General features: G+C 60.1%; 1 protein-coding gene and 1 long non-coding RNA gene across 5 annotated transcripts; one reads left to right on the top strand and one right to left on the bottom strand.

The window, feature by feature from the left end:
• Positions 1-827: 827 nt before the first annotated feature.
• IRX3 (iroquois homeobox 3) lies at positions 828-4,118 on the bottom strand. Its single transcript, XM_074370726.1, has 4 exons — positions 3,197-4,118; positions 1,921-3,031; positions 1,672-1,738; positions 828-1,239 (listed from the first exon to the last, which is right to left on the bottom strand). Exons 1-4 carry the CDS (start codon positions 3,461-3,463, stop codon positions 1,185-1,187), a joined length of 1,500 nt encoding a protein of 499 aa, XP_074226827.1. The 5' UTR covers positions 3,464-4,118; the 3' UTR covers positions 828-1,184.
• On the top strand, positions 1,685-8,770 carry LOC123619332 (uncharacterized). Of its 4 annotated transcripts, XR_006727906.2 has the most exons (3): positions 1,685-1,821; positions 7,496-7,964; positions 8,357-8,770. It is a non-coding gene; the product is annotated as an uncharacterized LOC123619332 (long non-coding RNA). The 4 variants fall into 4 exon arrangements; XR_012509297.1 differs by having other exon boundaries at positions 7,496-8,770; XR_012509299.1 differs by lacking the exon at positions 1,685-1,821 and adding an exon at positions 4,320-6,400 and having other exon boundaries at positions 7,499-8,770.
• Positions 8,771-9,254: the final 484 nt, after the last annotated feature.

The following is a 9,254-nucleotide window of genomic DNA, read 5'->3' as shown; positions in this document are numbered from 1 at the left end:
AAATTTCCCGGCTCCCTCCCCAGGCCCGCCTGCCCCTGGCCTGCCTGGATCTGAAATCCCGGCTGGACCCTGCAGCAACCCTAACACCCTCTACTTGCCTCTTCCCCGCACTAGGACCTCAGAAAGCTGCCCTTCCAGGGCATTTGGGGAAAATCCACTGGGGTGCCAAGATGCACTGATGCCTTCCAGACCCGGGTCCCCCCGACTCGTAATTCGGGCTGGGCATAGTCACCTAGAGGAAATGATGTGCACCTCTAGGTTCCCCGCTTCTCCATACCCCCCTCTACTCACTGCCACCCCACATCCCTGCCTCTATAAGGAGGAGTCTGGGGGTGCGAGGTGGTTGGAAGGAGGCCTGAAGCTGAGCTGGCACAACCCCTCATGTAAGACGGAGAAAGCCTCAATTGTGCCTAAGAATTGGTGGAGGTGGGGGGTGTCCAGATCCTTCTCTGAGTCTTTTGCTGTGTCATCAGAGGAGGCCGCAAGACACTGTGCTACTCCAGGGGACTGGTGGGTTGGGCCCAGTTTCACAGCTCCTTGTAGGGAATCTTGCCCCATTTTCCACCTGTCTCCTTCGCCCTTTCTTTCGGGCACCCCGAATACTTCTCCCACCACCTTTCCTCCAGCAGCAGCCCAAGCCGGGCCACTTTACCTATGCTCTGCTCTGCTCTGCGTCTCCTGTACCTCTGCTCTGCTCTGATCACACGGCCCTGACTCGCCTCGCCTTTTTTCCCCCGCTGGTTGGGGGGACTCTTCAAACATGGTGCAGGAAGGCAAAACAAAACAAAAAACACCAAACAGATCCCTCTGGGAGCGGACAGGCCGGGTATAGTCAAAGTGGCAACAGCTCATTTATTTAGCCAAAAATAGATACTTTCTTGTACAATTTGGTTCACACATATATACATTTTCCTGTATATACAAAAAAGTCAGACACACTTATTCTTACTGAAACTCCACCCCCCCAAAATCAACTGAACAAACAAATCTCACACTCAGCTAATGCGGGGTACAGAAGCAACTGGGGGAGGACTGAGGGGGACTTGCTTTATTTCTTTTTCTTTCTTTTTTTGTTTAGTTTTCTTTTTAGGTATTCGTACACGGACATGCTTACAAGTCATAACTATACAGAACGATTTTTTTTTACAATTATTACAATGATTTAAAAAAATTTTTAAAAAGGACTAGGATGAGGAGAGAGCCGATAAGACCAGAGCTGCGTCCAGGTGGTTCTGGGGCCTGGAAAAGAGAGGCAGTGGTAGCAAAGGAAGTGAGAGTGAGGGGCACCGAAGCTGCCTAGGACTGGGAGACCCAACCCAGGGCTGAGGCCGGGGGCAGGGAGGCGTCTCAATGTGAAATGAGGTCCAGCTGTAGATGTTGGTCTTCCGGTTTAACTATAAGGTGGGTGGGAGGACCTCGAAGTCCGAGGCTGGAAGAAGGTGGGCTTCACAGAACCGCTGCCCGCTCCAAGGGCCTGGCCTGAGAGTGCCTGGACTGGGGCTGTCGAGCCATCTCTGGGCCCCCGGGGACGACGTTGGAGTGTGTTTCGCCCCCTTTTAAAAGCTCGACCTAGCTGTGTTTCCCCGGGGGCAGAAGCCCAAGTTTCCTCCGCATTCTTTCCTTCCCCCGCCTGCCGTTCCCACCACCCCACCCCAGCTCGGGGTCTCTTACCGCCTGGGCACCGGCTGGAAAGCTGTCTTGAGTAACTTTTTCTCCACTTCCAAGGCACTACAGCGATCTATGGGAAGCGGGGAAGAAAAAGCAGGGCCTTTAGAGCTCTCCATTCCGGGACCCATGGCCGCTGGAGGCAGGCGCCGAGTGGTAAGCACCCTGCGCCCCCGGGGACCTGCCAGTCTCCGCCTGCCCGGGCACGACCCCCAGACTCGCCCCCTCCCTTCGCATCCTGCACTCAGCAGTCACCTGTTCCGCCTTCGGGCTCCGCCGACCGAGCGAAGGCGGCGGCGGCGGCAGGGTGGCCCGCGGCTCCGGGAAGTCCCAGCAGGTGTGGAGGGGCCGAGCCGAGCAGGGAGAGCGGGTGCGGGCGTGCGCCGGCCGGCGGACCTGGGAACGGCCGGTTGGTCCAAGCGGGGAACTTGCCCAGCGGCGCCGAGACGAGTCTGTGAGCCGCGGCGGCGGCCGGAGAGAGCTGCAGAGCTGGGGGCGCGACCGCTGCGCCGGGGGGAGAACCCCCCGCGCCCGGGGGCGAACGGCGCGGGTTGTCCGGGCTTGTGGCCGTCTCGGCCAGGGACCAGATCTTGGGTTTCTGCAGGGCGGAAGCGGGCGCTGGTGCAGGAGCGCAGGGGTCCAGGCCCGCTGGGGGCGAGGGCGGAGATGGCGGAGCCGCGGCCATCGGCGGTGGCGCTGGGGCCAGACTCAGGACGGGCAGTGGACGTTCCTCCAAGCCCTCGGAGCTGTCGTCCGAGTCACTATTCTTGGAGTCTGAAATGGGTCCCAGGCCGAGGTCGTCGTCCCTGTGCGCCGCCCCAGTCAGGGCCAGCTCAGGCCCGGCGGCCGCGCCGTCCAAGTTCTCCAAATCGATCTCCTCATCCTCATCGTCGTCCGCCAGGCATTCGCCCCCGGTGTCCTCCTCCTCCCCCGCGAGCTCCTCCTCCTCCAGGTCCAGTTCGCGTTTGCTGTCTTCTTCATCCTCCTCCTCGTCTTCCTCCTCGCGCTCGCTCCCGTAAGCGTTGCCCTCCTCGTCAGTGCGACTGCGGGGCGCCCAAGTCATCTTGTTTTCCTTCTTGAGGCGCCGGCGCGCGTTGGCGAACCAGGTGGACACCTGCGTGAGGGTCATCTTGGTGATAATGGCCAGCATGATCTTCTCGCCCTTGGTGGGGTAGGGGTTCTTGCGGTGCTCGTTGAGCCAGGCCTTGAGAGTGCTAGTGCTCTCCCGGGTGGCGTTCTTGGGACGGGACGGGTCGCCGAACTGGTACTGGCCATATGGGTAGAAGGCGGGGTGCGGGTGTGGAAACGCGGTGGCCGCGGCCGGATGCTGCACCCCCGGGCTGTCTTTCAGCTCATACTGCGTGCCCTGTACGCACATGGGGAAGCAAGAGACGCGCGGAGGGAGCGAGGATGAGTCCTGGCGGTCGCCGCTTTCCCCTCCCGGCCCGGGCCCTGATAGTCTACTCCCGCGCGCTCACCTCGTCCGGCTCCCCAGCCCCAAATCCCCAGCCCCGGTTCCCGGGGCGCTTACCAGCTGCGGGAAGATGGGCAGCTCCGCGGCGTAGGGCAGGAAGGCGCCGTAGCCTTGGGCGGCGGCGGCCGCCGCTGCCGCCGCGGCGTAGGGCGCCCCGTACACGGACGAGAGCACGTTGGACAGAGACCCCGAGGCGGCCAGCTCCGAGGCTCCGGCTCCCGGGCCGCCCCGGGCCCCAGCGCTGCCACTGCCGGCGGCGGCCCCCGGGCGCTCGGGTGGGTAGAGCGGGCGGATGTACTGGTATCCGAGCTGGGGGAAGGACATGGTGGCCCGCGGGGCACGGACAGAGAGGGGGCCCGGCCCCCGGGGCCGCCCAGCTCAGCGCCGCCCGCGGGCTCCGGCGCGCATCGGGCGCTGGGCCGGGCTGGGGCCGCGCTGCCTCCCGCGCTGCGCTGCGCTCCGCGTTCGCCTATTGATCTGCTCCGCGGCGGCGGCGGCGGCGGCGAGGAGCCAGGTCAGGTCCGAACAGATTGGCGGAGATTCCCGGGGCTCCGGGCTCTGATTGACATTTCTACGGGCCCGCAAGCCCCTCCTCTCTGCGCCGCACTCCCTCCTCTCGGCAGCGGAGGTGCCTCTGCCCGCGCCTCGCTCCTCACTGCCCTCCTCTCCCCGAGCAGTGTCGCGCCTCGCTTCCTTCGCTCTCCTCTAGTTTTCACTACTCCTCCTCGCCCTTCCTCTCCCCTCCCCTCTCTGCGCTCCTCTTTCCCCCAGGATCGCTTCCGCTCCTTCGGGCTCTTTCACTCTCTTGGACGCTAGGAAACTCTTTTCTTTCTCCTTCTTTCCCTTTCTCACTATTCCCTTTTCTCCCCCTTCTGTTCCCTTCACTCTTCCTTCTTTTTAAAATCTATTTCTCTCTACGCACATTACACTCCCACACCTGGCCTCTGCGCCCTGGGCGAAGGCGGCCAAAAGTTGTGGACACTTGGGGTGCTGTGCGGGGGGTGTGTGTCCGTATCTGCGTCTGTCTGTGTGTCCGTCCCCGCCCTCACCCCCTCCCTCGCCCTTCCCCAAATCTCGGGTCTGACGTCGCGCCCTCTTATTCGACTTTTCCTTGCGTCTCCTTCTCGAGTCGCCAATCGCCGGGCGCCCTGCAGGCGAGGCCGCCCACCCCCGCGGATACTGCGCGCGGGGCGGGGCGGGCGGGGGCGGGAGCCGCGGCGCTCTGAGTCCCTTCCCGCCCCCTCTGGCCCGGGGCGGGAGGGGGAGCGAGAGGCGCGGGGACCGGGGTTAGTGCGGGGTCAGCTCGCCCCTCCCGCTTCCCGCCTCTAGGTACCTCTGCCCCTGCCCCAGCACGCGGGCCTGGGTCGGGACCAGACCCTGGTCCAGGGGCAGCCGCTGGGGCTTTGCTCTGTCCTGGCCCTCTTTCCAGCTCGCACCTCTTGATTCCTGGCCACTCTCAGCGGCAAAGGGAGGGAGTTTGAAGAGTGCTAGAGGGGTGATGGGGATGCGTTCTAGTCCAGTCTTCAAGGACCATCTCACTGCCCTGAGAAGCGAATCAGCCCCCCTACTCAAGAGGACCAAACCCTGAAGTGAACCACATTAATGCTGGTGTCAGGGTGCGAAACCCTTATTAGAAATGGCGGGTTCGGCCGGTGGGGGTGCTGGAGGGCAGACGCCCCAGGGATCTTGGGGAACGACGTTAGGAAAGAGGAGCCTGCGGGGGCCCTAAGCCGGCATGGGATGGGGGAGGAGCAGGGAGCCGGATGGCGGAGGCTCCGGGAACTTTCGGGGAGCTCTTGGAGAAGTTTGTATATTGGAATTTTCGGTCCGTAGAGATTCTTCGTTTCACTACCTCTTCTGCTTCCCGGTCTCCGGGCCAACCTGTTTTCTTTCTGCAGGGATCCTCCCACCCGCTCGCGTATGGATGGGAGGCAAGACTTTTAGTTTTATAGTGGGATGTTTCCTAAGTCAAACCCCAAATCCCAGTGCCCGCGCGCCCACTTTAGCGGATTAAGGCGTGTAGCCGACAGCAGAATGGAAATTCCCGGGATTGCGGCGGCTTCGGGCTAAACGCTTTAGGCCGCTGCGGCAACCTACGCACAGGCCAGGCCTGCAGCAGGAGCGCCCCGGGGACAACACTGGGACGACGACTGTCTTGGAGTTCCCAGTCTCGGCTCGGAGGCGAAAAGTGGCCGCTGAGTGCTGATTGATAAAGGAATCGAATCCGAATTTCACCAGAATGGAGGGATCGGGAAGTCTTGGCCCCGGCTGTCTCTGGTCTCAGCAGCTCCGGGGAGCCTCATTCGGGAATGAACTCCCGCGAGCACCCGGTTTTGACCCCACCCCCACTCCCTGCCTTTTTCTACCAGTTTTCACGCAGGTGGGCGGCTCCAGTAGGTGTGAAGGCCAAGAAAATTGGGGGGAACACAAGGGAAAGTTTGGGGGCAGCTAGGTTTGGGGTTCGATTGGGGAAACTAACGTGGGATAGTCTCATATTGGGTCACAGTACTTCCCTTAGCCCCTCCCCACCTACTTTTGCCTGGTGCCAGGCATTGGCTTTAGCTGGAGTCTTCCCAGAAAAGGAGGTATCAGTGGAAGCTCTGGCTTTGAAATGTTTCCCTGGCGCCTGATTTCGTTTTCAGTTAAATCTCAGCGAAGTGGCATAGGGAGTCATGGGCTCATCTCGTGAAAAATGTCAGGGTTACAAAACTGAGGGTAGCATTATTTCTCGGAGTATTTCCTAGGTGTCAGACCCAGAGCCTCGGCGGCCCTGAAATCCTAGAGTTTGTACAAAGTGGTGGCACCAGACCGGGGAGGAGCCAAGAGCGAGATTTTGAGGTGGGGAAACTGGGACTGCGCTGGGCCGCTATTTAACTCACCTCTTCCAGAAGGAAAAGAGAGAACAAGGAACCCCAGAGATGCTTCTTCCGTCCTCATTAACCAGCTATCGACCTGGCTTCGTCGGACTGCGGGAGGCGGGAAAGAGGCTACGGAAGGGGCGAGGCTGTTCTCAGTGAACTAGCCACGCCGGGTCGGGGGCGCTCGTGGCCCAGAAGGTGAACCGCCAATCCAGATGCGGACCCAAGAGCCTCGGTTAGATACCTCCAGGCGCCCCAGGTCCCAAGCAGAAGCAGCCTCTCCGCTAATCTAGTCTCCAGCTGAGATCATCCCTGCCCTGGCCCGGGCAATCTACGCCCCACGTCTGGACTCAGCCCTAGTCAGCCGAGCCCCGACGTGGCACTGGCTCCCCAATTCCACCGGGTCAGTGGATCCCGGCACTGTACTGAACTCGCGGGTCCGAGGACAGCCAAGCCTTTCCCAGGGATTTTTAATCCACGAGATAGGGTCAAGTGACACTTGCACAGGGAGGAAAAGCAGGTGTAGGGGAAGTTGATTTGGGAAAGGCATGCGCGCAAAAAAGCGCAGCCTGCGAACCCTTCTCCATCATCTCGCTTTCTTCCAACATTCCCAGAGCACAAAGCCTTTCGGAAGCTTGCCGTAGACTCTCTCCTAACTCTGCCAGGGTGTGAGAAATGCACGGGGGTGTCCAGAGCACTCGCTTAGGGCGCACAGCAGCGATCCCTGGTCTCGCACCTGGGGCCGCGCGGCTCGACGTGTGCCCCGCCAGACTCAAGGGCTGCACTGCTCTCTGTACACGAGCCAGGAGCCACCAGGCCCTCTTCCTGCCCCTGCTCCTGCCCCCTCCTCGTCCAGCCCCATGGTACCCACGCGTCCCCTCGGGGGCGCCGCTGTAGCCCTAAGCCTCCCCGAGGCCCATCTCCTGTCCTTCCCTGCCAGGCCCAAAGTCCTCGGGCTGCAGTGCGGACTGGCGATCCCTCCGCTTCCTGCAGACGCAGCGGCGCACGCTCCCACTGCTCCCTCCCCCCCGCGCTCGGGTTACAGGTTAATGAAATGCTCGTTTTCCTCAGTCATTTGTTTTGTTTTCCTGCAAAGTTCTGATAAGTAGCTAACCAACGAAGCTTGTAATTACAATCTTACAGAAACCGGGCCGATCTGTATATAAATCTCACCATCCAATTACAAGATGTAATAATTTTGCACTCAAGCTGGTAATGAGGTCTAATACTCGTGCATGCGATAATCCCCTCTGGATGCTGGCTTGATCAGATGTTGGCTTTGTAATTAGACGGGCAGAAAATCATTATTTCATGTTCAAATAGAAAATGAGGTTGGTGGGAAGTTAATTTCTCTCCGCTCTGTGAAGCGTAGACAAGAATTTAATGATTTAATTACAGTTGTAAGCCCTTTCCATGAGACTTAAATTGAGCTGAGAATATTTTTTTCTTTCTCTCTCTCCCCCTCTCTCTCTCCTGCGTTCTCTCTCTCCGCTATTAGCAGCCGCGTGGACGCTCGAGTCGTGGCCTGGTGTCCGCACTGGAAGGGATTTGTATCTGTCCAGGAATCCGGACCCCGAGTATCCCAGGAAGCGCGGGCCCGTGGCCTCCAGAGCCGCCCTGGAACGGGCTGCCGCTCCCTACTAGCCGCCAGGGCCTCGGAGCCCCTCCCTGGGTCCCGAGAAGCGACGGGGAAACTTTGGGAGAAACTTTGCCAACTTTGCTTTCGGCGAGGGAGAGGCTGCCCGAATGGCCCGGCCAGCGGCTGGCCAAGAAGCGCGGGGTGGGCGCCCAGCCAGGCCTGGGCACCCGATGCGGCCCGGGCAGGGCTGCCCGGCGGGCCCCTGGCTCCCCGACTCCGTCCCTGCATCGTCCCCACCTGGCCCGAGCCCCTGGGTCTCCAAGCAGCCCGCGTTGCGCAGCGCCCAGAACGGCCTGGATTGGGAAACCTGGCGCTCAGCGCGAGTGAGGTTATTTTTCTTCACCTCTCCAGGATCATCCTTTTCCACCTGACTCGAGCAGTTTCACCCCTCCCCTTCCTTTGTTTTTCTCTATCCTTCTGTCTTTCCCACTTTCTATATATTCGATTTCTAGGTCATCGATTTTTATTCTCTTTCTTCCATTCCCTCATTGGCTGTTTTCTTTGTTTCCCTCTGGACCACTCTTCAGTTCACTTTTCTCAATTTTGCTCCCTCCCTCTTCCATTATTTTATGTCTCTTTTTTCCTCTTTCTGACCCTGACTATGTCGCTCTCCGTCGCTCTCGTTCTTTCTTTCTTTCCTCCCTCTCTTTCATCCTTATGTATTTCTTTCGTCGATTTCTTGGTCTGTCTCTCAGGTTCTCCTCTGCTCTTCCTCTCCAGGATCTGTCCCCTCCCCCCGTGGATCTGCCTTCCCGGCGGCGCCCCCTCCTCATCCATCTTGGGAGATGAAAATGTCGTTTTATTGGATGCCGAGGCCAGATCTGGGTGATGGGGCTCGGCCAGTCTAGCGCATTTTCTTCATGCATATTGACGAGATGGTAATGAATGCGTTTGCATTGTTGCGTGGAGATGCTGCGTTTCCTGCCGCAGTTCCGAGCGGGCGAGGGTGGCGGGGGCCACGAGTGCCCACAGTGGGCACCCGGTCTAGTGGCCACAGCTGGCCCTCAGCGGGTTCACGGTGCTTGGGGCCCGGGGAAGGAAGTGATCTCGTAGAGCTCCCGGTCGGGCCGCCACCTCCTGGGCTTCCCCACAAAGGCCGGCAGCCCTCCCCTCATTAAAGCCTCGTTACTGGAACCCCCGCCTGGCTCGTGACGGTTCCTTTGCGCCTTCAGCCCAGGGGCCTCAGAGCCCCCTCCCCTGATGTTTCGAGGCCTGTGATGGAGCATCACCAGGAAATTGATGCTTGACAACGTCGTCTAATGGCAATAAATTGCGATTCCGAGTGACACGTCGCAGGATCAAATACGGCCGCATTGTGTACGGTGCCCTGCTCACTCTGCCTTAATCTTGGAGCGCGCAGTGACCGCGCTTGGTCAGGGAAGGTTGCGCCCAGGCCCCCGGGTGTTGGGAGCCTGCTCACGCCTGGGCTCAGCCCACCTGGAGGACCCAGTCGTTCTAGAAGGACGTGTCCTTCCTAGAGAAGATCTGCAAAGCTCAGGACCCGGACGCAGACACACCTCTCCAAGAGGTTATGAAAATCTGGAGCTCTGAGGGAGTGAGCTGAATTGAGCTCTGAGGGAACCTACGTTGGAGAATCAGAAAGGCATAGAGCCCAGTT

Source organism: Camelus bactrianus, chromosome 9 (genome assembly GCF_048773025.1).
Source record: "Camelus bactrianus isolate YW-2024 breed Bactrian camel chromosome 9, ASM4877302v1, whole genome shotgun sequence".
Classification (NCBI taxonomy): domain Eukaryota; kingdom Metazoa; phylum Chordata; class Mammalia; order Artiodactyla; family Camelidae; genus Camelus; species Camelus bactrianus.
The sequence above is the reverse complement of the archived record's forward strand: the minus strand, read 5'-3'. Positions and strand labels throughout refer to the sequence as shown.

What these genes read in the sequence shown, in the direction of transcription:
- IRX3 (XM_074370726.1), bottom strand. Translation starts at nt 3,463, where the DNA reads ATGTCCTTCCCCCAGCTCGGATACCAGTACATCCGCCCGCTCTACCCA. An exon ending in TGCCCATCTTCCCGCAGCTG is followed by an intron (nt 3,032 to 3,196) that starts GTAAGCGCCCCG and finishes ATGTGCGTACAG; the next exon opens with GGCACGCAGTATGAGCTGAA. An exon ending in GGAGCCCGAAGGCGGAACAG is followed by an intron (nt 1,739 to 1,920) that starts GTGACTGCTGAG and finishes CGCTTCCCATAG; the next exon opens with ATCGCTGTAGTGCCTTGGAA.